The 27417-nt window shown below is 50.8% G+C and overlaps 2 protein-coding genes across 2 annotated transcripts in view; both read left to right on the top strand.

Moving 5' to 3' along the window:
• GTF2I (general transcription factor IIi) overlaps positions 1–12784 on the top strand; it is a gene marked incomplete at its 5' end in the record, with an annotated part of 52167 nt that extends 39383 nt beyond the window's left edge. The window contains 11 exons of the mRNA XM_084273140.1: positions 47–112; positions 953–1136; positions 1685–1737; positions 2986–3096; positions 4348–4431; positions 5666–5849; positions 6923–6951; positions 8276–8329; positions 9761–9799; positions 10067–10141; positions 12256–12784. Coding sequence (XP_084129266.1) covers positions 47–112; positions 953–1136; positions 1685–1737; positions 2986–3096; positions 4348–4431; positions 5666–5849; positions 6923–6951; positions 8276–8329; positions 9761–9799; positions 10067–10125 — 863 coding nt within the window. The 3' untranslated portion in view covers positions 10126–10141; positions 12256–12784. The remainder of the gene's footprint in view (positions 1–46; positions 113–952; positions 1137–1684; positions 1738–2985; positions 3097–4347; positions 4432–5665; positions 5850–6922; positions 6952–8275; positions 8330–9760; positions 9800–10066; positions 10142–12255) is intronic.
• Positions 12785–17155: 4371 nt separating this feature from the next.
• Positions 17156–25919, top strand: NCF1 (neutrophil cytosolic factor 1). The gene is made up of 11 exons (XM_084272985.1): positions 17156–17284; positions 17749–17829; positions 18123–18198; positions 20347–20512; positions 20615–20670; positions 20966–21088; positions 21592–21699; positions 22439–22556; positions 23334–23441; positions 24716–24858; positions 25482–25919. Exons 1-11 carry the CDS (start codon positions 17213–17215, stop codon positions 25598–25600), a joined length of 1170 nt encoding a protein of 389 aa, XP_084129111.1. The 5' UTR covers positions 17156–17212; the 3' UTR covers positions 25601–25919.
• Positions 25920–27417: the final 1498 nt, after the last annotated feature.

Raw genomic sequence — 27417 nt, 5'->3', positions numbered from 1 at the left:
TCCATCTGTTGGTCTTGATTTAATTCTTCCAATTCCCTCCTGGCAGAGGCATGGAATGCCAAAATCACCGACTTGAAGCAGAAAGTTGAAAATCTTTTTAATGAAAAATGTGGTAAGTTTATTGATCATTTTTAACTGAGATAGAGTCTGTCTTCTGAACATGCATCAGATAGATGTGTTGACATGTTCGTTCCAAAGGTCCTGCAATCCCTGTGGCTCATTTGAGTCCATTCTCATGTAGGTTGCTTGCGATTCTGGGTCACATTTCTACTTGTTGCTTTATTTCGGTTTGGAAATGGAGAAGTTGTGGCTGGATTACTACTACTTTAATGACCCAGAGGCATAGTGACTCCTCATCCTGGCACATCTGAGTTGCCTTCACTCTGCTTATGCATGGGACATCGTATGATTTCAGCCTTTGCCTAGCTTGATCACAGAATGATAGGGGTTGGAAGGGACCTGGAGAGCTCATGGGGTCCAACCCCCCTGCCAAAGCAGCTCCCCAGCTCATATTGCACAGGGCGGCGTCCAGACGGGGCTGGAATATCTCCAGAGATGGAGACTCCACAACCCCCTGGGCAGCCTGTCCCAGGGCTCTGGCACCCTCACTGGGGAAAAGTTCTTCCTGTGCTCTAACTTGCAGCCATTGCCCCTTGTCCTGTCCCCACAGAGCACTGAAAAGGGGCTGCCCATTTCCCCCTGCATCCCATCCTTCAGATATTTATCAACATTAATTAGGTCCCCCCTTAGTCTTCTCCAGGCTGAACAGCCCCAGCTCACTCAGCCTTGTTTGTAACAGTGGACTGAACAAAGGGGATAGTCAAAGCCTGCTGGTTCTGCCTAATCTAGGATCCATGTCCTGATTATTATATACCACTTATACCTGAGGTTTTTCTTGCTCTGGGTGCAGCAGTTACCTTGCTGGTAGCTCATTTCCTCTCTTGCATTTCAGGGGAGGCACTGGGGATGACTGAACCCGTGAAGGTGCCCTTTGCACTGTTTGAATCCTTCCCAGAGGTTTTCTACGTGGAAGGACTTCCTGAGGGGGTGCCATTCCGCAGACCTTCTACTTTTGGAATTCCAAGACTAGAGAAGATCCTGAGAAACAAAGCTAAGATAAAGTTCATTATTAAAAAGTAAGATTCCCATATGTCTCTGATAATCTGTTCTCTGAGGATCAAAATGTAGATGAAAAAATAAAATTAGGTTGCTGAATTACTCAAAATATTCCAGTAAATGAGGAAATGGTCAGAAAGCTCTTCTAGAGGTGGAGCACAGTCATCTCTTTGTTCTGAGAGACACCCACAGACTTTTACGAGGAAGAGTTAAGTCCTGATTTCGTAGTTCATTGCAGTTACCACATGGCTGATTTAGTTCCTACTGCCTGGAGCACTTAGGGTTTGCTCATACAACTTGTTGGCAGTTTAGTAAGAGCTAAGGAGAATTCTGGGTTGGAGATGTAAGAATTGATTTCACTTGTGTAGAGGAGGTTTAGATACCCATGGGGCATTGTAGAAACAGTGGCAAGAGAAATTGCAGAGCCTCAACCATTATTGAGGCTGTTTGGCATAGAGGGTATCACTTAATGCTTGTCTTAATTAATTAATATCAGAGAATTGCATTTTCTTTAGTGTTAACAGAGTGATTTTGATTATTGCCCATGAAATGTTTGATCTGTTTGCAGGCCTGAGATGTTTGAGGCAGCTGTTAAGGAAAGCTCTGCTAGAAGCCCCCAAAGTGAGTTTTGCAACTGCTTAGCACTTTAAATAACCGTGTCTTCAAGGGTTAAACACCCAGATCAGGGGAGCTCTGTGGTGGTAATGAACTCCTGAAAGATTCATTTTACCTTGTTGGCTTGTTGGTTTGCATGTTTGGTTTGTTAAGATGGGGAAAGCATGCACCAGGTACAATTGAAATGCAGCTGTAGCAAGGGAGTAGTTTTTTTAATGTTACTCACAATAATCATGCCTTTAATATTTGCTTTGGTATCTTTTATCAAAATGTAACCAGTACCATGTGATTCACAGAAATAATTTGGGTCTAGAGATAAATTATTTGCCTCTGATGCATAGGTCATCTAAATGCCAAGTGCTCCACAGATGGGAGTGCAGGTAGCCAGTAGAAAATTGTGCCGGGGGGTCATGGATTAAATCACAGAATCCCAGACTGGTCTGGGTTGGAAGGGACCCCAAGGATCACAGAGCTCCAACCCCCCTGCCACAGGCAGGGCCACCAACCTCCAGGCCTGGAGCTACACAACGTTGCCCAGGGCCCCATCCAACCTGGCCTTGAACACTCCCAGGGACGGGGCATCCACCCCCTCTCTGGGCAGCCTGTTCCTGTTTTGAGGCATATATTAGCTGTTACTGAGGGTTAGTAAAGCTTTGATGAGTTACTTGAACTAAGTTGGTTTGTGCCACTGGACAGCACGGCTCAGCAGTGGAACTAAGGGATTTCCTCTCAGTGAACATGTGGATCAGGAGGTGGTACTGGAGTAGCTGCAAGTGACATGATTTTTCTGCTAATAGAAACACCAGAATAGATGCTCCATGCACCCTTTTTTTTAATAAACTTTCTTGAAAATCAGCTAGGTCAAGGTAAATAGAACCATTTTGGTTGGAAAAGACCTTTAAGATCATCAAGTCCAACCACAAACCCAGCACAGCCGAGTCCACCACTAATCCTTATCATGAACATTATTTTTAATGTAGCTCTTTCTCCCCTTTGGTTGGAAGGCAGAGCAGTGTGAACCTTCAGTTCATATGTCTCATTGGAATCACAGAATCTTAGGGCTTGGAAGGGACCTCAAGAGATCATCAGGTCTAACCCCAAGGTTGGAAGATGCTCCCCTGCTGAAAATGGAACTTGGTCTGCTCTGAAAACTTGGCAAATACCTGTTATTTTGTAGTATTTTCTTCACATGTGACATCCCAAATTTTGGGTTTCTCTTATTTATTTATTTGTAATTGATTCTCTTACTTGTAGGAAAAATCAATTCATCCAACATTGCAAATACAGCGAGCAGCACGACAAACACAGCGGTGAACACAGCTGCAGGTGTTGAAGACCTTAACATCATTCAGGTGACCATACCAGGTGTGTACACCAGCTGGTTTCACATCAGACTCTCTGTGCTGACATTCCTGGAGACACTTCCTCAGTCTGCAGCTTGCTGCTTTCCAGGCTGGTTCACTAAAATACAATTGCAGCCAAGAAAGAGCAGGATGTAACCTTCTGGCTTTGCAGAGATGTTAAGTTTTTTCTAACTCATGAGAGTTTATTCTGGAATGTTCTTGGGCCAGCCCATATCTGAGAATCAGAGACTTACAAGGTTGGAAAAGACCTTTAAGATCATCAAGTCCAACCATTCCCATCCTAAGCTAAACCAGATCCCTGAGCACCTCCTCTACCCTTTTTTAAACACATCCAGGGAAGGTGACTCAGCCCCTCCCTGGGCAGCCTGTTCCAGCCACAACAACTCTTTCAGGGAAGAACTTTTCCCTCCCATCTGCTCTGACCCTGCCCTGGCACAGCTTGAGCCCATTGCCCCTTGTCCCATCTCCTGTCCCCTGGCTGAAGAGACCATCACCCACCTCTCTGCACCCTCCTGTCAGGTCAGTGGAGGTGGTGAGAAGGTCTCCCCTCAGCCTCCTCTTCTCCAGGCTGAACACCCCCAGCTCCCTCAGCTGCTCCTCATAGGATTTGCCCTCCAGCCCCTTCCCCAGCCTGGTTGCCCTTCTCTGGACTCATTCAAGGACCTCAATGTCCTTCTGATGGGGAGGAGCCCAGAGCTGGACCCGGCACTCGAGGTGCAGCCTCACCAGTGCCCAGTACAGGGGCACAATCCCCTCCACAGACCTACTGAGAAGTATCCATGTTTTTTATCTCATTTTAAATATTGATTTGCAATTTCCTTGGCATCTTCAAGAGCTCAGTACTCAGGCTGAGTTGAATCACCATGTACACTGCCCTGCTTTGTTTTAATGTTGATTACAGCTGCCTTGTGCATATATTCCATTCATTAGAAACCATGGGGAGTGTTGCTGTGCCATCCACTGAATGACCACTGAGCTTTTACCTTGCCCTGCCACAATATGCACTGTAAGAAAATCAAATCTAAGTTACAAAATCCATCTTAAGACAGTAAACTTGATGTTGACTATATAACTACTTGGAAACTTCTCATGGATTTCTTAATAACCATCTATTTTTGCATATTTCTCTGATTCTGGACTACTGCTTGGCTATACCTGCCTTGAGTAAACATGCAATGATAAGCAAGCTTCAGGGAGGAAAAAAACCCCAATATCTGCTTAATTCTGACACTATTCTAACCATTTCTTCCAGATGATGAAAGTGAGCGACTGTCAAAAGTAGAGAAGGCCAGACAATTGAGAGAGCAAGTAAATGATCTTTTTAGCAGAAAATTTGGTAATTGCTTTTTTTCTCCCCATTTTTTACATGGGTGTGAATGCAATTCATGTTGTTCATATTGAATCATGAGGATAAATGAAACAAATTTGAGGATTGCATGTGAATGTTGTGCTTTGACTTTGCTTCCCAAATATTCCTTTTGATGGAGGTTGTTTGGTGTTTGAAACAAAAAGTCCTGAGAGGATCCATTGCTTTGTGCTTCTTCCCCCCCCCTCTTTATTTTTGTGTGAACACGGATGAAACAATTATCTTGATTCTTCTTAGGGCTTCATAATCCTGACCTCTTAATACTTGGAGTAATTCTACAAATGAAACTTAGCTTTTTTATGCTGTGCAGAGTTTTTTCTTTTACTTTGTATTTGCACTGTGCAGCAATAATGACCTGAGTTTCTTTATCTGATAGTCCTTCACTGGTGCTGTGTGGAATGGGTTTTCATGGCATTGCAGGAAACATTTTGTTTTCCTTCGTGTAGCAATTTCCCTTAGATTTCCTGTTCTTTTCTTTCTATGTGAATTGAAACAGTCTCTGAGCTCTTCTTATGTTGAGCTGTTGGAGTTGTAAATAATAAACTTCCATAGTGTGAGATCATAGAATCCCAGACTGGTCTGGGTTGGAAGGGACCCCAAGGATCACAGAGTTCCGACCCCCTGCCACAGGCAGGGACACCAACCTCCAGGTCTGGAGCTACACAAGGTTGCCCAGGGCCCCAGCCAACCTGGCCTTGATCACCCCCAGGGACTGGGCACCCACCCCCTCTCTGGGCAGCCTGTTCCAGCCCCTCACCACTCTCTGGAAAGAACTTGCCCCTAAGATCCAGTTTAAACCTTCCTTCCTTTAGCTTCACTCCATCCCCCTTGTCCTGCCAGTCTCTGCCCTTTGAACAAGCTGATTCCCCTCCTGTTTCTCTGCTCCCTTCAGGGACTGGAAGGCTGCAATGAGGTCCCCCCCACAGCCTTCTCTTCTCCAGGCTGAACCAGCCCAGCTCCCTCAGCCTCTCTTTGTAGGGGAGCTGCTCCAGCCCTCTGAGCATCTTTGTGGCTCCTCTGAACCCTCTCCAACAGTCCCCCATCTTTCTTGTACTGGGGACCCCAGCTCTGGCCACAGGACTCCAGCTGGGGCCTCAGGAGGGCAGAGTAGAAGGCTTGGGTTTGCATTTAATTTCTTAATCTGAAGAATTCTCCTTCCATGTCATACAGTGTGTTCAAAGTGCACATGACCTCTCTCACTTAGGGGAAGCCATTGGTATGAGTTTTCCTGTCAAAGTCCCGTACAGAAAAATCACCATCAACCCTGGCTGTGTGGTGGTGGATGGGATGCCTCCAGGAGTGGCCTTCAAAGCTCCCAGTTACCTGGAAATCAGCTCCATGAGGAAGATTTTGGAATCAGCAGAGTTCATCAAATTTACTGTCATTAGGTATGTAGCTGCTGTTGAGGAGGTTGTGCTGCTGTTGAGGAGGTTGTGCTGCTGTTGTGAGGACAACCTGTAGCTTGAATAAATTGAGCTTCAAAAGAATAGAATCCTTAAACTGTGGAAACACAATGTCAAGCCAAACAAAGCCCAGATGCTCATAGCACGAGCACAGATGATAACTCTTTGGGGGACATGCCCAATGTCATGTCATTAATATTTATCACAGCACACTCTGAGTCACAGTCTGTTTGTATTATGTAACAGAGTCCTTGGCTCTTAACAGCAAATAGCATGTTTGTAGTAGTACTGCTGTTCATGGTTTTTAAATATATAAATATTTCAGTTGAGTTAATAAGCCTGGCTTAAAGTAAGCTCTTTCATAAATGCTTTTTTTCCCTACAAAATGAGTTTGTGTGCTGCTGTATTTTTAAATACTGTGTTGTCCAATTACAGTATAAGGATTGTAATATAAGACATATACACATGCACTTGGGTAGATACAAGGTCTCTTTGTTTGCATGATGCAAAATAGGTGAAGCTTTGGAATCATGCTAAGAGCTGGTTCAGGGACTGAAAATAAAAATAGATATTTTTGTAGCTTCTCAAATTGTAGATCCTGCTACACAGAATCTAAAAGCTTTGGTTTATCTTCAGAGAGAGGGGAAATGCTTCAATGTATTTTAGTAAGTGGCCTGAATTCTCAACCTTTAGTCATGAAGTGGTGTAACTGAAAGGACTCCTTCTTGATGTGTTTAATTGAGCTCTGAAGAAGAGCTCAATTAATTAGTGGTGACCCAGGGAAAGATTGAGATCTTCCTCTGTGTGTCACTTTTCCAAATCTTAGTGAACAAACCACAGTGCCCAGGAGCTGCTCTCAGGATTCCTTCTGTTTTATTTGACTTTCATTCATTTTTTGGCATGACCTTTTACAAAAGGTTAATGGAATCATAGCATATCCTGAGCTGGAAGAGATCCAGAAGGATCATGAAAGCTGGGTGACAGTGCCTTGGGAGGGAGAGCCCATGCAGTCTATTGGATAATCAGTAATTTTTAATTCTTATGTGTTATTTTTACAGACCATTTCCAGGACTTGTGATTAACAATCGTAAGTATTTATGAGATGCTGATGGCAAATGTATTTTTATGTTGTATTTTCAGTGTTTTGGCTTAGTGGCAGAGGTCCCACAGCACTTCAGTTCTGTGGATCTCTTGTCTGTGTCCCTCTCATGACTAAACATGCACATGCAGTAATTTGAGAGCAGTGGGATGAATTTACAGAGCAGTGTAATTTTAGCATTAAATTTGGCCTGAAAATAAACACTGAGTGTGTATTTTTTACCAGCAGAGCCCCAAAGAGATTTTGGACCCTGACTGAGCAACAGTACCTGTATTTTTGGTTCAGACCCTTTGTGGTAGCAGTTAATAAGCAAGAACTTTTCAGTAGCTGCACAATTGTGTCCCAGTAAAAAAAAATAATCTTCATTCTGCTGAAACTGTAACAGTTAGAGAGGCAGAGTGTAATTACCTGAGATGTAATGACTGTGTTAATGAATTGCTTGGGGGAGGGAAGGGCTTAGTATTTTTAAGTTGCCTGAAATAATTGTGACCTGGTTTTTTTAGGTCTTCTATTTAAGAGAAAAAACAAACTGGAAGACACTGTCAGTGCAGTGTCCCTTGTCATGTTCTTCCTCAGCTGAGGTCAGATTAGAGATTCAGAGGCCGGGTAACCTGCTGTTGCTGGTTTGGCATTACCCAGCCTGAGCCCCAGCCACCAGTATATTCCAGTTGGCATGTTGAGGTCTGCAGGTATCAACTCTCCTTGGGGAGATACTACAACTAGTAACTCCTAGGCACACCTCTTCCCTTTGTAAGAGGGACCCTTCCAGGCAGACAGAGGTGTAACAGCCTTTCCAGTGGCTGGAATCAACAGTGAAAGAACCTGTTAAACTGTGGTGTGTCCAGTGTAACTGTTGGCATGTGTTGGGACTGAGGCTGGATAACAACAACAGATACCCCATCATCTGCCAGCACTGGATGAGCAACTCTGTCCCTGAGCATGTGATTTCTGTGCTATGTCCTTGTCCATTAATTCTGATCAAAGTTGTCAATTAATTATGATCTGATATTTGATAGATACCAAGGGGAATGATTGAAAGTCACTGAGCCTACTGTTTATGTAGGTGTGATGCTTTATTCTTGTTCTGAAGGACATGTGAAGCCTTGCAAGGAGAGTTTTGGTGCCTGCAGGCAAGATAGGGAATGTTCTTCCTGTAACAAAAAGCCTCACACTGCTGCTCCATCAGAAGTGTTAGTTCATGCCACAAGCTCCAGGACTTGCAGATCAGAGCAGTAAGATTGCCCTTATGTTACATGTGGGACTGGTTTTCATTGTGAAGTCAAACAGTGATTGTGTGTGTCTGTAATCCTAGAGCTGATGGAGAAAGCTGAAGCAGACGCCCCACCACCAGCACCAGTACTGCCAGGTGATGCCCAGCGTGACGTGTGTCCTTGCAGAAGGGGTAGGGTGTAGAATCACAGAATCAGAGAATCTCAGGCTGGTCTGGGTTGGAAGGGACCCCAAGGGTCAGAGAGTTCCAACCCCCCTGCCACAGGCAGGGACACCAACTTCCAGGCCTGGATCAACAGGCTCCAGGCCTGGATATACAACCTGGGTATGGCCTTCTCCATCTTCACTGGCAGGGATATTAGTGGTCATGTCCTGGGCATGATGATGAGCCGTTTTATTTTGACAGATGGTGCACAATGGTGACTTTTATAGCTATTAAATATTAATAAATTATTAGAAAGAGTCATTGCTTCCTTCAAGCTGTGTCTTTGGCATGTTCCTTGATTGGATTTTTTGCAGATGAGGGAACTGAGAAGAGGGATTAGTAGGGGTGGTGTATAAACCCAGTTCAATATCCATTTACTGGTGTCTGCTTAGCTCAAAGCATGTGCCTGCACCAGGCAGCTCTTCAGCCAGGTGAAGTTTACCTATGTAACATGGGCCTAAATGGGGTCTCCGTGGAATTTCTGCTCACTGCACAGCTCTGCAACCCCTGCCAGGCTGTTGGGACTGCACACACATCTCCTATCTTAGTCTGAACAGAGAACTTAATTCTATGCTGTCAATAGCTAGGGTAAATGTAATTGAGCAGCTTCCTTTTGACCCTGGGTAGTTTCTAAATGCTCATGGTCCTTTTGAAAACCTGTTGGTGTAGTATGGGAAGGACTGGGATTGACTGAATGAACTGGTACTCAAAGAAACTGGGAAAATAAGAGCAAATTTAAGAGTAATGCATGCTTGTATGGTAGAAATAATTATGAAGGAAAGAGCTGCTGATAGTGAGCACACTTGGAGGAGTCCTTAACTCAGCTGCAGGGTGAAAGAGGTTAAATGGCTTTCCCAGCACCTGTACGTCTGTAACCCATCAGCACTGGCACCAAAAAAATCACCATGGAATTAAAACATACTTTTTGCCCTCTGTTCTGCCCTTTCCCTCTCCCCAAAATACACATAGAAGACCATAATAACCAGAAGTGGTTATCTTTTTAAAAAAAATTCCTGGTTTATATTAAGCAGTTTGTGTAAAGCTGCTCCAACCTTGGTGTATTCCCTACAAATGCATCTTATGATCTGCATGGGCTTGGTGATATGTCTGCCAGTGAGTCTTACTCAGAAGATAAAGTGTTTAGTGTAAAATAGTAAGTATTGGGGTTTTTTAAGAAATAATTTTCTCTTTGGATACATGCATTTATCTCAAAGGTATTTGAGTCTGATCATAAGAGAAAAAAAAATAGGCTGCTTTTCAGGGAAAACTGAATTTCCCGAATTTTTCTAAGATACTTAACCTGGTTCATATTGTTGAAACTATATTAATATTCAATTGACTATATTTTTTTTTTCATTTAAGAGCCAGCTGAACCAAGCCTAATAGAAGTATCTGTAGGAGGTAAGTGTCTTCAGTTATTGTCAGTAAATCATAGAATCCCAGACTGGTCTGGGTTGGAAGGGACCCCAGGGATCACAGAGCTCCAACCCCCCTGCCACAGGCAGGGACACAAACCTCCAGGCCTGGAGCTACACAAGGTTGCCCAGGGCCCCATCCAACCTGGCCCTGAGGGGGTGGGTGCCCCATCCCTGGGGGTGTTCCAGGCCAACAACTGTTGGCTGAGAAGTTTCCTTTCTTCTTTCATTCTTTACTGCTTTTTCTCAACAGATATTACAGAAACAGAAGACAATTCTCAAATAAAGCAAGAACCAGACCCAACGTGGTAGATCTCATCAGGACTGGGTAAAGCAAGTTTTTCTTTTCTTAAAGTCAGGGAATAATGGTTTTATCCTTCAGGCTGGGGAGAAAAGGGCTGAGATACAGGATGGAATGTGAATGATTTCATTTGTCTTTGGTTTTCACCTGGAAAACACAGGATGCTTTCACTGCCCTAGCCAAACACAATGTACAGGATGGTCTTCCAACTCATGAGGCAGGCAGTCCTAGGAAAATGGGGTCTATAAATAAAGGTGGGTGATGGTAATTACATACCTCAGCAGCAGAGTAAATGAAAGCTTAGGGAATTAGTGTTTACAAATTGCTCCAGCATGATTATGTGAAGGAGCATTATGATTCCTGGTAAAGCCTGTATCTTTCCAAATCCTAATTGGGCGGGAAAGCTCTTCACTGTGATTGCAGTATTGTCTGGGTTGGGATGCTTGGTCGAGTTATGAGCTGTGATGGCAAACTGGCTTCCTTTGAAAGGCTTCTTTTTTGTCCTTTCCATTAACTTTTACTGAAAGATTAGTTTAACTTCCAGTGCAAAAACATCTGATTCTCTCTCTCCTTCTATTTTGACTCCACTCAGTCCTAAAAAAGCCATTTTGGTGGAGGCAGGGAACAGTGCTAATGGTATTATCACATAGAATCACAGAACCCCACGGGTTGGAAGGGACCTGGAGAGCTCCTGGGGTCCAACCCCCCTGCCAAAGCAGCTCCCCAGCTCACATTGCACAGGTCAGCATCCAGAGGATCCCCTCCTTTGACCTGCTGGCCACACTCCTCTTGATGCCCCCAGGATCCCATTGTCTCTCTCAGCCCCCAGGGCACACTGCTGGCTCATGGCCACCCTGTCATCTACCAGCACCCCCAGTACCTTCTCCACAGAGCTCCTCTTCAGCAGCTCACCCCCAGCCTGTCCTGATTCCAGCAGTTATTCCTTCCCAGGTGCCAGACTCTCCACTTGCTTTTGTTGAACCTCATCTGGTTTCTCCCTGCCCAGCTCTCCAGCCTGTCCAGGTCTCACTGGATGGCAGCACAGTGTTCCTGTCTGTCAGCCACTCCTCCCAGCTCTGGATCATGGGGTTCTTGCTGAGGGTAGATGCTGTTCCCTCATGAAGGTCCTGTCCTACATCCCATGAAGATGTTAAACAGGACTGAAACATCACTAGCTGGAGAAGGCTGTGGGTCTGCTCTTCATTCAGAGACCATGGCAATTTGAACCTACCACAGCTCTGCAGTACTTCTTCCCATTTCCATTTTTCTTTATAATACTCCAAACCAAACATTTTCCTTGTCATGTAGGGTTTGATGCTCTAGGAACTTCACTGATATGAAGTTGGATGCCTTTGTTTAGTATAATCTAGCTGTAACCTGTGTAGCTTCAGTAAGAAAAAGGCATTTTCCTCTTCCCAGAGAAGAAAACCTCTGTACGCTATTCCAGTCCAGAGGGCACGGACAATCAGCAAAACCAAGCTCTGGTTCTTCACTTCTGCAGGGCAGAGAGTGATGGTGCAGCGTGCCCCTCACCTGAAGCAGTGACTGGAGGAGGGTGAGGCCTCTGGGCTTCCCTCCAGCCCCTATCCAGCTGTTTTGGAGACTGAGGGGACAAATCCAGAGGTGATTTGGTACAATCTGGGGACAGAGACTGACACACCAGCAATGCCACCTCTCTGGGCCCTGAGAATTTACAAATACAGCACTCATCTCCCTAATAAATTGGTGAGGTCTGCTTTGGGCAGTTTTGTCATAAAAGTGACCGTGGCAGGAGAAAATAGACTGAAGAAAAACATCTGATTTGTCAGAGGAAGCACATCACCCAGTGGAGGTATAAAGAGCCCTCTCACTTGTCCCTTAAAGGTCACAGAAGTTTCAGCTGAGCACTGGCCACAGTTTGGTGCTTCAGAGTTCTGGCTGCTGTAGGCTATCCACTGAATTTACACTAAAGTGAATACTGGATTTAAATTCTTCAGAGATCACTCAGGCATGCATTTAATCTGGTATTTCTTGAGAGCAATATTAAGCCTCTGCAGGCTTTGTGAATCTAGAGGCCTAAAGAATTCCAAAAAGCACCAACTGCTCATGTTTGTAATGAGATCTGACAGAACTAACTCACTTCTTTCATCTTTCTTATCTAGTCTGGAGCACCCAGTTCTGAGGAGAGCCTGCTGGGACTGGCTGGAGCTGTGTAATATAACTGTACAAGAGAAGTACCTTCTATACAAACCCCTTTTTGTACTTTTTAGATAGAAATGTCTACTTTTTCAGCAGTTCTGTGAATTGACTTAAAGCATTAAGAACGACTGGAGATTTGGAATAGCTGGTTTGACTTTGGGATATATTAATAAGGACTCATTTTGATGGTAGTAATCCTGGGAAGGAAACAGGGATTAAAATCAAGGGGGACTTAACAGAGGCTGTCTGCATTTCCCAAGGAAGCTGAATTTCACTCTACCTGAATGCAGCTCAGCTTTTGTAACGAAGAAAAACTCCCACAAGTAGCTCAGTTTGTTGGGTTTTACTATGGAAAAAGAATGAATCATGAATCTTTCAGTTCTTACTCCTTTATTCACTGATTGGACAATAGTATCTGTATATTTGAACTAATTTTTCCTACAATATCTACCACAATTCATACTTTTTTTTATAAATAAAAGATAAACTGGTTCACTTGACCGTTAGTTCCCATTAATGAGGTGGACTGTGAAATGGTCAGTACTTCAGTGTGTGGATTAGGAAATGAAACCCTGTGATAGTTTGTTCCATTCATCCCAAGTAGTAAGTGCATGTTTTTATCAGAGTATCACATGGTTTATGTACAGTGGGTCTGGCCTTGCAGTCCTTGTGGACCTTATAGAGCTCCTGGCCTGGAGGCTGGGGGGAACGTCCTTCCCTTCATCTACAGTAATGAACCCTACCCTGCAAGCTGCTGGAAGTCCTCCTGCCAGAAGTTAAGTCCTCTGTAGTCCTGGTTACACCCCACATCATGTAAGAGACCCATGTGTGCATTTTTTGGAGTTCCACAAACTTTGGAGAGCTGTAAAGTGCTGGCTATATGATAATCTCTATAGAGAAGACACAGAGCATTGTAAAGGCTTCTCTTTTCCTGGCATGAGCTTGGGATGACTGAGTTATGCACTAATGGTGAACCTTATCCCTGATTAAGAAATAAAGACATTTCCCATGGTATTCCTGCCTGTCCATGCAGTGTACATTTACATACCCTACACCAATGAGCAGTAACTGTGTAGGCATGTAGGACACGCTGTAGCAGTTACTTCCTTCACTGGAGGAAGTTCAGTGAAGCCTTTCAGACAGAAATCCAGGCAGGTGAGGTGGTTGTGCATCTTCAAGGGTAATGTCAGAGCCTTAAAGTGTGTGTTCTTTGGGAGCAGATGAATTCAGAGCAGCATGTGCTCTGTTCTGGAGGCAAGGGAGAGCCACAGGACACCTGTTGTGTTTTCCCAGTGGCTCTGTGCAGGTCTGGGTGTTCTCATTCAAGCCTTCAGGGGTGTGGATGGCGGCGGCAGCAGCAGGGACAGCTCCAGGGGCAGCTCCAGGCAGAAAACACTCGTCCCAGTCGTACCCTCCAGCTCTCTCGATGGAACCAGCAGTGACTCAGCAAGTTTGGGGCTGACACCAAGCTGAGTGGTGTGGGAGACACTACAGAAGGAAAGGAGCCATCCAGAGGGATCCTGACAGGCTGGAAAGGTAGGACTGGGGGAACCTGATGAGGTTCAACACTGCCAAGTATGAGGTGTTGCACTTGGGCTGGAGGAATCCCAGACATATTGACAGCCTGGGAGAAGAGCTCCTGGGGAGCAGCCCTGCTGAGAAGGACCTGGGTGTGATGGGGGATGAGAAACTTCCCCTGAGCCAGCACTGGCTCTGGCAGCTGGGAAGGGCGATGGGATCCTGGGCTCCATCAGCAGAGGGGTGGCAGCAGGGACAGGGAGGGGATTGTCCCTCTCTGCTCTGCCCTCCTGAGGCCCCAGCTGGAGTCCTGTGGCCAGAGCTGGGGCCCCAGTACAAGAAAGATGTGGAACTGGTGGAGAGGGTTCAGAGGAGACACAAAGATGCTCAGAGGGCTGGAGCAGCTCCCCTACAAAGAGAGGCTGAGGGAGCTGGGCTGGTTCAGCCTGGAGAAGAGAAGGCTGTGGGGGGACCTCATTGCAGCCTTCCAGTCCCTGAAGGGAGCAGAGAAACAGGAGGGGAATCAGCTTGTTCACAGGGTAGAGACTGGCAGGACAAGGGGGATGGAGTGAAGCTGAAGGAAGGAAGATTGAAATTGGATATTAGTGGGAAGTTCTTTGCAGAGAGAGTGGTGAGGGGCTGGGCGGGGCTGCCCAGAGAGGGGGTGGGTGCCCCGTGCCTGGGGGTGTTCAAGGCCAGGTTGGATGGGGCCCTGGGCAACCTTGTGTAGCTCCAGGCCTGGAGGTTGGTGTCCCTGCCTGTGGCAGGGGGTTGGAACTGTGTGATCCTTGGGGTCCCTTCTGACCCAGACCAGCCTGGGATTCTATGATTCTATGATGTGGTGCTGCCATCCTGCCTCAGCAAACAGCCTGTGACTTTACTTACCTGTTAACTGGGCTCTGTGGGCACCATCCCAGATCCTGACCACCGATGTGTTTCACTGCTGAGCATACTATACTGACAGGCCCTGCTCAGGCCCCTCCCTAATGGCTGTTACTGGGGCAACAGCAGTTCCACACTGGCTGCTAGAGATGTTTAGAAAGAGGAAACCAGTGCAGGCTGCTTTCCCCGGGGTGCCAGCTGCCTCTTCACTTCCCCTTTTGAAAAAGCAGAAGGGTGTTCTGCCCCTTCTTTGCTCTCAGCTGCCTTCCCAGTAAGGCTGCAAATTGCTGACAGAGTCCTCACTGGGAGAAGCCAGGGTGAGGCACACGAGTGACAGCTGTGGGCTGGGGCCTTGACACGTCTGAGAGTGGAACATCCTGCAGCTCCGTGTGCAGGAACTGGGGAAAAATGAAGTGAAAACCAGTGCAGTGTTTTACAGGAAGGACTGGAGACCTCGGCGATGCTGGGAGCCAGGGTGGTGGTGTGTGGCATGTCTGTCCCCCCCTGGGCTCGCAGCAGTTCAGCACCCAAGTCTCTCTGTGGTCACAGACACTCTGAGGTAGAGCCAGTAGAAATCAGACTGACAAAATAATTGCACCAATATTTATACCTTCCAAATATCTTATATTAGAACAGGATCTATGCCACCTGGCCCTGCCTGTGGCAGGGCCACCAGCCTCCAGGCCTGGAGCTACACAAGGTTGCCCAGGGCCCCATCCAACCTGGCCTTGAAGCCATCTACAAGCTCCATTTCATATCTTGCATCAGAAGATGAGGACTGAGGAAATGGGAGGAAATGTGTGAATTCAGTGGTTTCCAGTAATGCCCTGGCTGTAGAGCAGTTTTAAATTTAGCCCAAGCAGTCCTAATTAGGAAATTAGCTTTCATGACAGGCGGTTCTGCATAAGCAGCAGTGATGTAGCTGTCAGCAGAGCAGAATCCAAGGAGCCCTGGAGGTTTCATCTGCAATGTTGCTGGCTGTATAATTTTACACTTTGTACAAAGAAGTCCTCATGTTGAAATAATAAATCAGTGCCTGTGTTTGTGATGGTGACACTGGTACAGCCACGTACTTGAGATTCAGGAGAAAGCTCAGGTTAGTGTTTGATGTTTTAGTGCAGTCAGAGCAAGCCCTTGTCCTTCCAGCTAACAAAGGGTTGGCCCACAGAGGGGCTGTACCTGTGGTTTGCTGGTGATGGCGAGTGGGGAGAGCCAGAGTGAGCTCTGCTGGGGCCTGGGGGCTGCTGCCAGCCAGGAACAGGGATGCAGGTGCTGCCTCGCTCACCACGTTATCTCTGCTCTGGATGAGCATGGGTCTGGGCTGAGGACCAGCTCGTGGTGAGGTTGGGCTGCCTGGGGATGCCAGAGCTCGGGCTCCCTGGAGGGGCTGCAGAAAGGGAGTCAGGGATGGGTCTGAGAGCTCACAGCAACTGCAGCTGGGCACTTCCCATGCATCCCTTTGAGAGCAGGTCCTGGCTGTGTCAGGACAGCACAGCACTGGTGCCTGTTGCAGTGGAAGGTGCTCTTGCTGGGGACAGAAGTGCTGCCAGTGCAGCTTTGCCTGTGGGCAGTGTGGGGTCGGTGCACACACCCCTCGCCTCCCTTCAGTCTTTTCTGCTCAGAGCTGGGGTGGAGGAGAAGGAGGGTGGAGGAGGAGGAGGGTGCTGGTGTGCTGCCATTTCAGAGGGGCTTTGCCAGGGACCTTCATGCGCTCCCAGTGGGAGGCAGGGTCCATCTCCAGCCCCCCCAAGGTCTCCCTGTGGTTGGGTACAGCAGTGAGCGGAGCTGCAGCACTGGGGCTGGCTCGAGTCCTCGGGGAGCTCGTTAGTGGCAGATTTTGGGGAAGCTGCAGATTACTGAAAGCAAACAGATGTGAGGGTGGGAGCTCTGGCACACCCTACAGCTGCATCGTCCCGCCTGCACCGTGCCCCCCAGGTTCCTCACCTGGCCTGAGAGCACAGGATGGGCTCCCAGCCATGCAGAGGACAGTGCTGTCATCCCTGGGCTCGGGGAGCCCTTTACATGCTTATTCAGCCCATCCAGCTCTGCTCAGGAGGGTACAGGCTCCTCTGGCTGCTGTGTCTAAGCCCCTTCTCTGTGCTTGACTCCCTATGAAACACACTGCAGCACCCTGTGCCATCCCAGGCAGCCTCAGCAGGCAGAGGGGCCACCTGGCTGTTGGGGCTGCTGCCCCCCACCCTGTCCCTGTCCCTTCACTGTCCCCCGAGTTCACAGGTGCCTCCAGGGCATCCCACAGGTCTCCTCCCACCACCCGTCTCCTCCCCAGCCCTGGAGCTGCTGGAGGGGACGGGCTCCATGGGACTCCCCATGGGAAACACCGACTCAATACAAACCACAGCGGGTGAACAATTACGGGCGCGATTGCAGCAGGACTTCCGCTTCCCCGGAGCTTTAGCAGTGAAGCAGAGCTGTGCAGAGGCAGAGGGGAGGAGACGACGCCGAGACGCCCCGGGCACTCAGGAGCAGGGGCCGGAGTGGGACACTGCAGCAGGAGCAGCCATGGAGGCTGCCTTCATCCGGCACATCGAGCTGCTGGGCTACGAGAAAAGGTTTTTCCCCAGCCAGCACTATGTGAGTACCCAGCGACCACCCCACAAGCTGAGTAGCCGGGGCTGGCTGGGGTGAAAAGCCAGCAAATCTTTAGATAAAAGTGACCCAGGGCCTAAGAGCATCCTTCCTTGGGGTGGTCACGGCTGAGGGCATCGACTGGAGGCAGCCAGAGCCTAAAATGTCTCAGGCATGTAAGATTTTGACTACCTCATTTACAAGCCGTTGGCTGCCTTGCAGGCTTGGGAAGGGCTTTTTCCCTCTTTGATTTGCACTTGTCTGCGTGTTTATGTCCCCTCTTTGTCCCAGCTGAGCTTCCCCAGTGCCCAGCTTGCTGGGCAGAGCTACCTGCCTTGTGGTGGTGGAAGAAAAACACGAGGTTCATCTGAAACAGAAACATCTGTGAGGTTCCCTGGGGGCTTTGGCCATGGCAGGGTCGGGGTTCCACTCACCTGCAGAGCTGCAGCACTCCTGCTTTCCCCCCTCAGGTCTACATGTTCCTGGTGAAGTGGAACGACCTCTCCGAAAAGGTTGTCTACCGCCGGTTTACTGAGATATACGAGTTCCACGTGAGTCCTCCCAGGGGTGGGGGGCAAACAAAGAGGAGGGCAAATTCCTAGCTGAAATTGCCCCAAAACAAGAGGCTTCTGGCTCCCTGTGCCTCAACCTCCCTTGCCCCTCCTGCGGGGAGCGCTGCCATGGTGGGGTTCCCCAAGCTCCATCCAGTGGGCAGCAGGGTGAGAGCCCAGGAAGGGGATAGGAACACAGGCAGGGATGGGGATGCCACAGTGGTGGGGGGTGAGGATGGGCTCCCCCAGTACCATCCTCACACCTCACAGCCGTGCCTGGCTCTGCCCTGCAGAAGGCGCTGAAGGAGATGTTCCCCATCGAATCCGGGGACATCAATGTGGAGAACAGGATCATCCCACACTTGCCAGGTGAGGCGCAGGCTCCGGGTGCTGGGCGCTGACACAGAGATTGCAGCGGGTTGGGAAAGTCCCTGCTGGCCCCAGGGCTGCCGCAGGCTCCTTCCCACGCAGGTGCTTGGTGTGGTTTCTGTTCCTGCCCGCCGGGCGTGAACCAGAAAGGGCTGTCTGGGCAGCAGCGGTTCCTCCCAGCACTCACCAGCCCTGGAGATCCCGTCCTTCCTCCCTGCTGACACTTCCTGGAGGCTGCAACCCTGGCTTTGGGGAGCCTGAGCTGAGCTGAGCTGAGCCCTGCTTCAGTGACACCATCACTGGTATCGGGTTTTCCTGCCCTTATGGCAACAGGGGGGTTTTGTAAGAGGAAGCCATGCAGTGTGTCTTCAGTGGCAGGGAACGGGCAGGATCCTGAGCCACAGAGCTGATGGTTTGGCCCCAAGCACGGCTCAGGTCAGCAAAATTCCCCCTTTTGTTTGATTTCCTCCTTTCAAGGAGGCAGGAAGGAGCATGAGAAAGAGCTGCAGGTTGTGGTCAGCCCCTCTCGAGGAGCAGGAATCCTGCACCATGCAGCAGAGTGGGTATGAATTTGGGGGGGCTCCCTCGGGGCCGGACTAACGCCGCTGTGTCAGGACCCTTCCCATGCTGCTGAGCGGGGCTGTTCAGGGTGTCCTCGTCCTGTTTGGGGAACTGAAAGTGCTGGGGACAGAGCAGCCATCCGGCTGTTTCTGCCAAGTCCCCTCTGATGCAGCCACTGTGTTTGTGGCCCAGCACCTGGGCTCAGTGTGAGCATGAACGTGGGAGTCAGCCCGGAACCAAAACAGGGTCACACGGGGTCTTCTCCAGGCTGCAGGGGATGAGTGCACGGTGCTCTGCTCCCCATCGCCCACGTGTCACATCCCACCAGGTGGGCAAACCAGGGGGGCTCAGACCCCCTTGCTTTCTAAACTCCTTTCTGAGAGTAACCTGGGTGCAGCCAGACACAACCCTCCTCTCAGACCTGTCTGTCCCGTCCCAGGAGATGGGTATGCATGGAGGTAACCCTTTCTGCCTGCCCAGGGGCTGGGCTCACCCTCTCTTAGCTCATCTCTGTTAGCAGCCAGGACATCCAGGCAAAGCACAACTTTACTTAGAAGTGGGTAGAATTACAGGGGTTGCAAGCAAACCCTCACCACACTGTGTCTTCAGAGCAACAGGTTACAGTTAGTAGAACTTAGCAGCTGTAGAAAGGCTGTTAGTCTTCCGTGCTGAGGTCAGAAGTTGAGAGAGAGAAGCTATCACTGCCCAGGGATCCAGCACAGGTCAGCACGAAGATGTGGTCCTGGGATGGTGGGCATGCACCAGACATCCCCAGTTTGGGGGGGGGACACACATATTGTATCTTGTGCAGACTCAGTCCTGAGTTGCAGAGTGTTCCAGAAATGAGTGGTGGGGATGGGGGTCCAAGGTGGTCATCTGACCCCCCCAACCAAACTGATGGAGCAGTGACCCCATTCAGTGGCCTTGCAAGAAGGTGTGCTGCCTCTGCCCAGCCCCGCTTGCTGTCACCATCCTGGTCAGATAAGGACAGTATCCTCTTTGTCAGGGTGGCTACTGAACCAGCCCACACTTGCCAGCATCCAATGGTTTATGGGACCCCACCTGAGCACCAGGTCTGATTTGTGGGGCAGCTGCCTTGAGAACAGGACTCTCCAACCCTTCCAGCCTTTGGAGGACGCGGGTCCTGATCCACAAAGCATCATCCCACCTCTTCAGGTCCTGTGACCTTGCAAGGCAGTATTTGAGACAAACTGCTCACCCCAGTTCCCACCAGTCAGGACTGGGAGCAATGGAGCACAGCAGCATGCTCACCTCCCAGCCATGCTGCTGAAACGGGAGAACCTGCAGCTGCAGAGCTCCTGCAACACAGCTGTGGCCCCGTGGTCAGCTTCTCCCCAGCTTTTTTGGCACGGTGCATGGCCCCTGTGCACCTGCTGTGGCAGGGGGCAGAGCAGCCAGAATGGAGACCGGCCCATGCTCCCACAGAGCTTTGCATTAGGGGCACCAGGCAGCTGTGGGGCACCGTGGGGCTGAATCCTCCCACCTTCAGGGCTACATTAATGATGCAGAGCAGCCTGCTTGGGAAATCTGTAAAAATGGGACACTGGTTCTTCCCCTCTGCCCCAGCCCCGAAGTGGTTTGACGGGCAGCGCTCGACCCAGAACAGGCAGGGCACGCTGACCGAGTACTGCTACGCGCTGGTCAACCTGCCCCACAAGATCTCCCGGTGCCAGCACGTGGTCAGCTTCTTCAAGGTCCGTCCTGACGACATGAACCCTGTCACAGACAGCCAGTGAGTCCAACCACCTTCCCCTTCAGGGGAAATCCCCAGCCCTGGGGAGGGCACGCTGCAGGGTGGGGGTGTCAGCACTGAGCTTTGCTCTGCCCCTTCTAGGATCAAGAAGCCTGAGGTCTTTCTCCTGCCAAAGGATGCCAAGAAAAACGCCACCGGTAAGAAGCACTGGAGGGGTGCACGTGGTTGCCTCAGTGGCAGCAAAGCCTGGCCGGGAGAGGGGCAAAGCCTGGCCAGGAGAGGGGCAGCCATCCTGCAGCAGGTGCCCTGAGCACAGGAGGAAACCGCAGCCTCGGGGGAATGAGTCCCTGTCCTGGGATCCAGCTGGTTTGGGACCAGAAGGGATTGGGAGAGCCCTTTGGGCTGTACTGGGGCTGCTTTTGGCCTGCCTGCACTAGGGTATTTCTGTGTGGGAAGTGGGGAAAGGGAATGCCTCTCACTTCTCCCCAATAGACATCACGGGCCCCATTGTCCTGCAAACCTACCGAGCCATCGCTGACTACGAGAAGAGCTCCAGGTCCGAGATGGCTCTAAAAGCTGGGGACATGGTGGACGTTGTGGAGAAGAGTGAAAGTGGTACGTGTCTGTGCCTCCCCCTGGAGAGCCCCCCTGAAGGCCAGCCCCCTTCCTGGCCATCATTTTCGCATCTTGCCTCTCGTGTCCAAGCGCAGCATGTGTGTTAGTTGCACCAGTGCACGTGTTAAGGGGTAGGCTGGTGTATCAGGGTCTCCCGATGGAGAGGAGCTCAGAGCAAATCCATCAAGAGGCTTTCACTTCCTACCCCCTGGGATGTGTTTCACACTCACATGGAGCCACATGATGGCTGGGGAGGGTGTGGAGCAATCCTAGAAAACACTGCAAGCCCCTCACATGCCTCAACCCATGAAATTTCCCACCCAGGAGGAAACAGGATAAACTGACCGAGCTCCCCAGTTGCGCCATGTAAACAGAGACTGGCGCCAGTGCTGTCCTTCCTCCCAGGCCAGTGCCTGCCCCAGCCAAGTCCAGACCTGGTGTGGGTGCCCCTGTGATGCCCCCACAGCCCCCTCTGCTCTTGCCCACGGCTGCTTTTGTTGCAGGCTGGTGGTTTTGCCAGTTGAAGAACAAACGGGGCTGGGTACCAGCTGCCTACTTGGAGCCGATGGATGGTCCCGATGAGTCTGAAGAGCAGGAGCCCAACTACGCAGGTAAAACGTTGGGGTGAGCAGGGTAAGAGCCCACCCCTGCTCCCTGTGGGGATGGCTCAATGCCAGGCCCACCTCGGGCAGCCCACGCTGCAGCAGGACCACTGGCCACAGGGATGTTGCTGGGAGGGGTAAGTCCCATGCCTCAGAGCCTGAGGCACCCCAGGAGGTTCCCGTGACCTGCAGATCAGCATTAGATGCTGGTTCTGGCCAACCACGCTGAGCTAGTGGGGTACAAGGTGGCTGGGGGAGCACGGACCACAGTGCAGCACCCGAGCTGAGGCACAGGCTCCCCGTATCAGCCCGCCTCATCGCCCACCACAGCCTTATCGTGCGGAGCAGAGGGACAGCCCTGCAGACTCATGCTGATTGCTCTCTGCCTTCATCTTCGTGGTTTTTAAAACACGACTCTATTAGCACTGCCACTAACAGACTCTTAACAGCACTTCCTCCTTCCTCATTTAATCACCCAGATAATGAACCTGCTCTTTGCTAGTGGTAGCAGCACTCCCACCACTTGTGTTCACCAGCTTTCTCCTGGGGGGTTTGGGGTGAGCCTCAGGCTCCGCAAAGGCTGGGGCAAGTCTGAATCCCAACTTGGATTTGCAGACCTGAAGCACCCTGGGTCTTGCCTAAACCATAGGGTAGATGCTCTGGTGCGTCGTCTCCTCAGCACCTGGAGAGGATGTGCCCCATCCCCAGGGTGGTAACATGCAACCTGCTGCCCTGACTTTGTGTGCAGGTGAGAGGTATGTCGTCCAGAAAAGCTACACGGCCGTGGAGGAGGATGAGCTGACTCTGAAGGAGGGCGATACCATCGAAGTTATCCATAAGCTCCTTGATGGCTGGTGGGTCATCAGGTGAGAGATGTCATAAGCAACACAGGCCAGTGGGATTTTGGGCACAGGGAGGGTATGAACCAGCCACACACCAGAGCTGGGAAAGCCATGGACTGTGCATGGCTGCTGCCCAGCACTTCCTTTGGCAGGGCTATTTCAGTAACCCTTGGCTTTGCTGGACACTAACTGTGGCTGTTGGGGGCTGCTGGGGGCTTGACAAATATCCAAGGTAGATGGATAAATGATCTGCTATTTTGCCTCCAAGTGCTCTGGCCCAGCATTAGCTTCCATCTGAGCCCTGGCCTTCCCGGCCAACTCAGGCTGTCCTGTGGGGACCCAGCTAGAGTCACCATTGGGGCTGCAAACCCTGAGCATCCTCCTGCCCCAGCCATGCCCGGGTGAACAGCACCACAGGATCTCCTGGGGTCTGCAGCTTTGCTGGGCTGGAGCAGGAGGTGGTCAGGGAGCAGGGGCTGTCCCCTGAGCACTGTCCAGTGTCTGGCTGGAGGCCCTGAGCAATGCTGCAGGAGCTCCATGACCCACCCCAGTATGAGCTGGTGACAGCCTGAAGGCTGTGAGCCATCACTCTGCCTACTGCCTACTTTGCTTTTAGCACTCAAGCTACACTTTTAGGGAGAGCCACAGGTGCACGAGGTGGGGGGGACAGTTGCAGCCCCCCAACCCTGCAAGGAACACGAGAAGGAATAGCCCAGCTCCAGCAATCCTGTGGACAGGGGCAAGGAGGTAGAGGTCATAGAGCCAAGGCTCCAAACAATGTGGTTTTGTGTTGTGCTGCAGGAAGGATGAAAGCACGGGTTATTACCCCTCCATGTACCTGCAGAGATCCGGGGAGGAGAATGCATCCATGAAGAGTGGGCTGAGGAACTGGAGTGCTCCTCCACGGAGGTATGAGCATCCCTGGGCAGGGGGAAAAGGGACTAATGCTTTGCTTCGAGGGCTGGGAAATGAAACCAGACCATGGTTTGTAGTGTCGCTTGTTCATCCTGGCAGCAGAAACATAGAATCACAGAATCCCAGGGGTTGGAAGGGACCTGGAGAGCTCCTGGGGTCCAACCCCCCTGCCAAAGCAGCTCCCCAGCTCATATTGCACAGGGCGGCGTCCAGACGGGGCTGGAATATCTCCAGAGATGGAGACTCCACAACCCCCTGGGCAGCCTGTCCCAGGGCTCTGGCACCCTCACTGGGGAAAAGTTCTTCCTATGCTCTAACTTGCAGCCATTGCCCCTTGTCCTGTCCCCACAGAGCACTGAAAAGGGGCTGCCCATTTCCCCCTGCATCCCATCCTTCAGATATTTATCAATATTAAGAAGGTCCCCCCTTAGTCTTCTTCTCTCCAGGCTGAACAGCCCCAGCTCCCTCAGCCTTTCCTCAGAGGGGAGATGCTTCAGGCCCTTCATCATCTCCGTAGCCTCCTCTGGACTCTCTCCAGGACATCCCTGGCTTTTTTATACCCATTTCTTCAAGGGGTGGGAAATGAAACCAGACAGTGGTTTGTAGTGTCTCTTGTCCATCCTGGCAGCAGAGACATGAGTGGGACAAAGGCAGACCAGGAGGCAAATCCTGCAGGGCTGCCACAAAACCAGCTCCATGCTCCCTGATTCCTGACTAGGAGAGGGGCACCCCGGCATTGCCCACACAGGGCTGTGCACTCCATGCTCCAGCAGGTCCTCCAGCCAGGCACATTTCTCCTCCTCCTTCTGCACAGTTTCCTTTCTGGGCTAAGCTTGCAGCCTGAATAGATGCTCGATGTCCATCCAAAACAGGAGCTATCCATCACTTCCAGGACTTGCTTGAACTCTCCTCAACAAACCTCATGCCCATCTTGTCCTTCCAGCCTCACGCCTCGTGTCCCTCACCATCCCCATCATTACTTTCCAGACTTGTGCTCAGGCTTCCCCCTTCAGTATTTGCTTCCAAAGCACTGCTCCAGGTGCTGTACATCCTGTCTCCCCTAAGGCTGCCCTCCAGGGCTGGCATCCACCTGCTGCCTCTGATGGGGGGCAGATATCAGGGTCTGAGTGAGGCAGAGGGGGAAGCATGGGGTCTGGCTGCAGCAGGTCTGTGAGAGAGTCAGGGATGGGGAAATCCTCAGTGAGAGAGTGTGAGGTGTGATTGCTGCCAGCACAGAAACTGAATGCTTTGTGTCTGATTGGCTGCAGATCCACCATCCGAAACGCCAAGAGCATCCACCAGCAGAGCCGGAAGCAGATCAGCCAGGAGACCTACAGGAGGAACAGCAAGAAGTACATCCAGAGCCAGAGGAACAGGAAGGAAAACTTTCAGAATGAGGCCAATGTCATCAGTAAGTCTCAGCAGGGCCTTCGCCCTGGATGTGGGTTGAAGTCCCCCAGGCATGGCCTGTGCCCTCCAGCGCTGGTTGCTGGAGTAGGGCAGCACAGGGGGGTCACACCGTGCCCATCCACACATCTTCCAGCAGGAAGGTGTGCACGAGGAGGAGGTTTCTTACCTCTGGTCATGGGTTTGGCAGAGAAGGAGCAGAATGTGGTCCTGGTGGGAGGTCAGCCCACATTTAGGACCTGTGCTTTCCTCCGTGCACCCAACCTCATGCTGCTGCTACCATTGGTTTGGTTAGGTGTCAGCAAAGTGCCTGGAGGGAAGCGTTGCATGAAGAAGGCTGCTCTTGAGGTAGATGCTTTAGATCTGGGAATCCCTGTGCAGGACCTATGACCTTCCAAGAGAGAGCAGCTCCTCGTGCACATGTAGAGTTGGGCTTCCAGCTGGGAAGAGCTTCCAGCTGGGAACTGGTGGGCTCATCCCACCATCCCGACCTCGGGGAGACCATTGCCTGTGGCTGAGACAGGAGGAGAGGCGGGAGCACTGGTGGCCATTGAAGAGGGAGATTTTGAATGTTCACATGGAGGTGTTGGGTGGTGGAGAACTCTAACCCATCTGCTTTACCCACAGCTGAGACAAATGAGCAAGAGGAGAACAAACCCAAGGCTCAGCCTGCTGTTCCTCCCCGTCCCAGCAAAGACGTCATCCTGAACCGCTGCACTGAGAGCACCCGCAGAAAGATCCTCTGAGGCCCCAGCTTCGCCCTCACCCCAGATGACGCTTTATCTCCACTGGCCCCTGTGTGGTCTGGCCCTGGATCCCAGTCAACGCAGGGCATCCAGGTGCCTCTGGCAGAGCCAGATCCCAGGGAGCTGCTGGCTGGATCGGCAGAGCCTGTGCCCATCTTCATCCATGACACACCCAAGGTGTCCTAATGTGAGGAGGGACCCAGCACCACTCTGCTGGCTCTGGGGAACCGAGGCCTCCACAGCCACCAGGGACCCCTCACCACCAGACCCCCTTTATCCCCTCTTTGTATTTTGAATTATTTTGCATTTTTCACCAATAAAAGAGAGACACTTTATAGACTTATTTCACCTCCTGCCTGGGCAGCTGGTCAGTGCAGACAGCAGGGAGCAGCCCTGCAGCAGGGCGGCAGGAAAGGGGGGTTGTGCAAGGGTGTTTTGCAAAAGGTGGCAGCAGGCAGGATGTTTGTTTGGGGGAAGGAAGGGCAGCAGCCATCACAGCGTGACTGGGGCTGCTTCACAACAGGGAGCGCAGTGTTGAAACACAGTAACTCACTTAACACTCAGAGTCCAATGTAACTGCCAAGCAGTGCTGGGCGCTTGGGGATCGTTCCTGCCAAGGCACACCAGGCTGTAGGTGCAGCATTGTGTATGTGTTCAACAAATCTCTGGGAAATCTAATACATATTCATAGCTATTTGGGGAATTGTGGTCCCACCTTCTTTCTCCCTTCATCTGGAGTCCTGTGTCCAGGACCCAGTACAAGAAAGATGTGGAACTGGTGGAGAGGGTTCAGAGGAGCCACAAAGATGCTCAGAGAGCTGAAGCAGCTCCCCTATGAAGAGAGGCTGAGGGAGCTGGGCTGGTTCAGCCTGGAGAAGAGAAGGCTGTGGGGGGACCTCATTGCAGCCTTCCAGTCCCTGAAGGGAGCAGAGGAACAGGAGGGGAATCAGCTTGTTCACAGGGTAGAGAATGGCAGGACAAGGGGGATGGAGTGAAGCTGAAGGAAGGAAGGTTGAAATTGGATATTAGGATATTAGGGGGAAGTTCTTTGCAGAGAGAGTGGTGAGGGGCTGGAAGGGGCTGCCCAGAGAGGGGGTGGGTTCCCCATCCCTGGGGGTGTTCAAGGCCAGGTTGGATGGGGCCCTGGGCAACCTTGTGTAGCTCCAGGCCCTCCTTGCCACAGGGGGGTTGGAACTCTGTGACCCCTGGAGTCCATCCCAACCCAGACCGGTCTGTGATTCTATGATTCTATGATATTTCTGCCTCTCAACTAATTTGAATCAAGGAGTGCTCTTCCTCATTATCCTTGTGTGCTCTTCCTCGCTATAGTGGTTTTGCCCCAGCTGAGAGCCAGGCACCACACAGCTGCTTGTTCTTTCAGGGAAGGGCTGGGGGGTGTGGGGGGAAAGGGGTGTGGAAATTGAGGGAGGGGGAAAGGGAGGGAGAAGAAAAACCCAAGAGACCAAAACCTCATGGGTTGGGATAAGGACAGTTTACTGGGATAGCAGAGAGAGAGAGATATAATAATAACAGGACTTTAACAATCAAGGATGTGCTGCTTGCTCAGGGCTCTTGTTCTGGCTACAGCTGGTTTCACAAAGGTCTTTTAGTAACCCTTTGCATCCCTTCCGTGTGAGGGCTGTGCCCAGGTGCTGCCTCTGCCACCCAGGCAGGTCCCAGTTCAGGTCTGGGGTGAGATCTGGGTCTGGGTTTGCATCTGGATCTGTTTCTGAGCCTGGGACTAGGTCTGGGTCTGTGTTAGGATCTGGGTTTGGGTTCAGTTCTGAGCTGGGTTTAGGTCTGGGCCTGGGTCTGGG

This window comes from Gallinula chloropus, assembly GCF_964237585.1.
Source record: "Gallinula chloropus genome assembly, chromosome: 19".
NCBI classification, from domain to species: domain Eukaryota; kingdom Metazoa; phylum Chordata; class Aves; order Gruiformes; family Rallidae; genus Gallinula; species Gallinula chloropus.
This window is presented reverse-complemented; position numbering and strand designations above follow the sequence as displayed.

Excerpts from the sequence above, each read along its gene's own strand:
- NCF1 (XM_084272985.1), top strand. The coding sequence starts at position 17,213 with ATGGAGGCTGCCTTCATCCGGCACATCGAGCTGCTGGGCTACGAGAAA. Across the intron at positions 17,285-17,748 it reads TTTTCCCCAGCCAGCACTAT|GTCTACATGTTCCTGGTGAA; the intron begins GTGAGTACCCAG and ends TTCCCCCCTCAG. Across the intron at positions 21,089-21,591 it reads TGTGGAGAAGAGTGAAAGTG|GCTGGTGGTTTTGCCAGTTG; the intron begins GTACGTGTCTGT and ends CTTTTGTTGCAG.